General features: G+C 64.4%; 1 protein-coding gene across 1 annotated transcript in view; it reads left to right on the top strand.

Moving 5' to 3' along the window:
• The window catches only part of BIN1 (bridging integrator 1), a 38,587-nt gene that overhangs the window by 19,894 nt on the left and 15,703 nt on the right, over nt 1-2,990 (top strand). The window contains exon 7 of the mRNA XM_014549644.1: nt 446-538. Coding sequence (XP_014405130.1) covers nt 446-538 — 93 coding nt within the window. The remainder of the gene's footprint in view (nt 1-445; nt 539-2,990) is intronic.

Raw genomic sequence — 2,990 nt, 5'->3', positions numbered from 1 at the left:
CTTTCCTGAAGGAGAGGCTTGGGTTGCGGGGTGAGGCCCTCACCCAGCCGGTGTCTGAGTGGACACCCCAGGACCCATGCGAGCCTGCGTCTGCTGGAACAAGCCAGGCGGTGGGATGGAGTGGGGGGCGGTGTGGGGGCCGCAGGACTTGGCGGGGGCCCCATTTCCCACAGGTCCTGAGGGAGAGCCCGCCCCAGGGCAGGCCCTGCTTGCCGCACCCCCGCCCCAGCTAACAGTCTCACATTTTGCTTTGCAGTTGGAGTTCACCCCTTCTGCGCCTGCTGGGGCTCCCCTAATTCTCTCGGCCTCTGCGGGGCCGGGTCCCTGGAGGCAGCAGCTTGTTTGTCAGCCTTCCAGGCCTTTGGACTTGGTGTTTAACGTCTGTCTCTGTTTCTCTCCGTCTCCCTCCTGTTTTCCTCTCTCCTTCCTGACCTCCCTTCCCCAGCCTGTCTCGCTGCTTGAGAAAGCCGCCCCCCAGTGGTGCCAAGGCAAACTGCAGGCTCATCTCGTAGCTCAAACTAACCTGCTCCGAAATCAGGTGACACTGGCTTCTAACCTTGCACGTGCTGGCGCCTTCCGGTCTGTGGCCCTGTCCTGTCTGCACTGCCCTGGCTTGGGGGGCAGTGGGGGGGGGCGCGCGTGGGAGGCCTTTCCCAGGCTAGAGGCAGGGCTGGTTTCAGAGGCCTGTGCTGGGAACTCCCGCTGCAGACCAGCCCTGGGGTCCAGCAGGGACAGAGGCTGGGGGCTCTGGGTGGCCAGGGTGGGCTCAGCGTCGGGGCCCTGGGGGCTCTGGCGGTCCTGAGACGGACACCCTAGCGTCCAGAAGGCAGGAAGCCTGGAGCCCTTTGTCCTCTGAGGCTCCTGCAGGGAGGGGCTGCCGGCACCAGGGCTCTGGCCTGGCACGCGCTGCCCTTCGGGCCTCAGCACTGTGAGGGGATCCTGCATTGTCTGAGGAGAAAGCCTGAGGGGGCAGAGTCTCCTGGCCCGGGTCCCAGAGCCGCGTCGTGGCTGAGTTGGGGCTCACAGGACTTCAGGGCTCCGCGCCCTGGCCCAGGCTCCGTGTGGGCGGTCCTGCCACAGACTCATGGGGGCGCTTGGGAAGTGTGAGCCCCATAGAGCCCCTGGAGGGGACATGGAGGGCTCTTCCACCGGGCTGGTATGCTGAGGACTGGGGGCGGCCCTTGGGGGGTTTCCGGGGGGTGGTCTGCACACAGTGGTCCTGGGGGCCTCCTGAAGCAGGGAAGCTACGGCCAGCAGTACTGCCCTCCTCTCGGCAGGTGCAGTGTGCAGGACCGCTGGGTGCAGGGCCTTGGGAGAGGTGGCCTTCTGGTTTTCTCTCCAGAGAAACTGATGTGACCTGGAACCTGAACCCCTCGTGGTCTTGGGGTGGGGGCAGGCGACAGTCCCAACCCAGGAGATTGGGTTTCTCTCTGGGCAGCTGCCCGTTTTTGCTGGGCCACCTCCTGATTCCATCGTCCCGGCCACATGTATCGGATGCCTCTGTGTGGCGGGCTCCGGGTCAGCATGGGCTGGTGGCCAGCTTCTGACTTGACCTGCTGCCTGATTTCTTCTAGGCCAGAGCTGTGGGCTGATTTGGGGAGAGTGCCCAGGAACTCCAGGGTCTGAGGGAGGCCCCGGCGTCTGTGACAGGCCGTGCCTCCTCTGCTGCGGGGGGTGCAGGAGGGCGAGTGGGCCTTTTGCAGAGCATGGACTCTGGCCAGAGGGCTGGGGCTGTGGGCCCAGCGACATGGTTTCTGTGTCATTTTCCTGAGGCGGGTCTGTTGGAGGCCAGGAGAACGCTTTTGTGGGTAGGAGTGTCCCTAAGACTGTGGGGCCTGGGGTGCGGCCTGTAGCAGCTTTGGGGCTCCTGGGATGGGTGTGGTTGGAGATCCTGCTGGGAGGGCCCACACCCGGCCCTTGGGGTGCAGCAGGGGACGCTAAAGCCCGTGATGTCATCTTGGATGTTGGATGCACATGTTTCGCCCGCAGCCAAACTGGCTTTCCATTTGGATTGAGCATTCTTCCTTTGGCTCTCCCCCTGCCTCATGCCTGCTGGGGTGGGGCAGCCTGGGGGTCCCGCGGGCGGCTGGCTGCCTGTGAGCTGGGTACCTGGGGCCTGAGGCTGCCCCGAGGGCTGGCCTGACTTTGCAGAAACAGTGCAACCTGGTGGGGCTGTGCGCTCTCAAGCTGACCAGCTCCAGGTGTGCCCAGGCTCGTCTGAGCTCTTCACACTTGCCAGTCCCCCGACACCTGCCTGCAGGGCCCTGGTGCCCTGGCGCGTGGCAAGCCAGCCCATTTTGGGTCCGCTGCGCGTGTCCATTGGTCAGCACGTAGCAGAGCCACTGGGGCTGCAAGCCCGCCCCACAGCGGAGAGCTCTCCTGCACTCCCTGCTGCTCAGAGATCCAGGCGATGGATGTGACTCAGCGAACAAGACTGAGGCCCTGACCTTCGGGAATTAAACGGAGTAGCGCTGTTCACTGCAGTATTGCTGGAACGTGGGACCGTGCCGGCACACAGCCCGAGATCTGTGCCGTTGCCATCGCCCTGGTCACGATTGTTTATTGGGGAGTTAGGGCCAGCCTTGTGGGGCGGAGGCCCAGAAGCTGGGTGGGTCAAGGCCGGCGCCCAGGACGGGCCTAGAGCCAGACTCCTGGTTGTTGCGAGAGAGGCGCTCACGCCCGGGGTGGGGGCCACTCGTGTTGCGGTTTCACAGACCCTCTTCAGCAGCCCCAGGCAGCACAGGCTGCCCAGGCCAGAGCCGCTCCGTCCAGGAGCAGCGGGCATGCGTTTCTTTCCCTCCCCTTCTACCTTTAATTGTTAAATTAGGTTTTTAAAGCTTGGGCCAGAGCACGCTCACTTGAGCAACTTCCAGTAGCCTGAAGGGACTTGTAGTCAGGAGAGATGGTGGCCCCTCTTCCCTCCCACTCACCCCAAGCCACGGGGCTCAGCCTGGGCACAGTGCAGTAGGGCCGGTGCGGGCCGGGGCCGG

The sequence above is a fragment of the Myotis brandtii genome, unplaced genomic scaffold (assembly GCF_000412655.1).
Source record: "Myotis brandtii unplaced genomic scaffold, ASM41265v1 scaffold563, whole genome shotgun sequence".
NCBI classification, from domain to species: domain Eukaryota; kingdom Metazoa; phylum Chordata; class Mammalia; order Chiroptera; family Vespertilionidae; genus Myotis; species Myotis brandtii.
The sequence above is the reverse complement of the archived record's forward strand: the minus strand, read 5'-3'. Positions and strand labels throughout refer to the sequence as shown.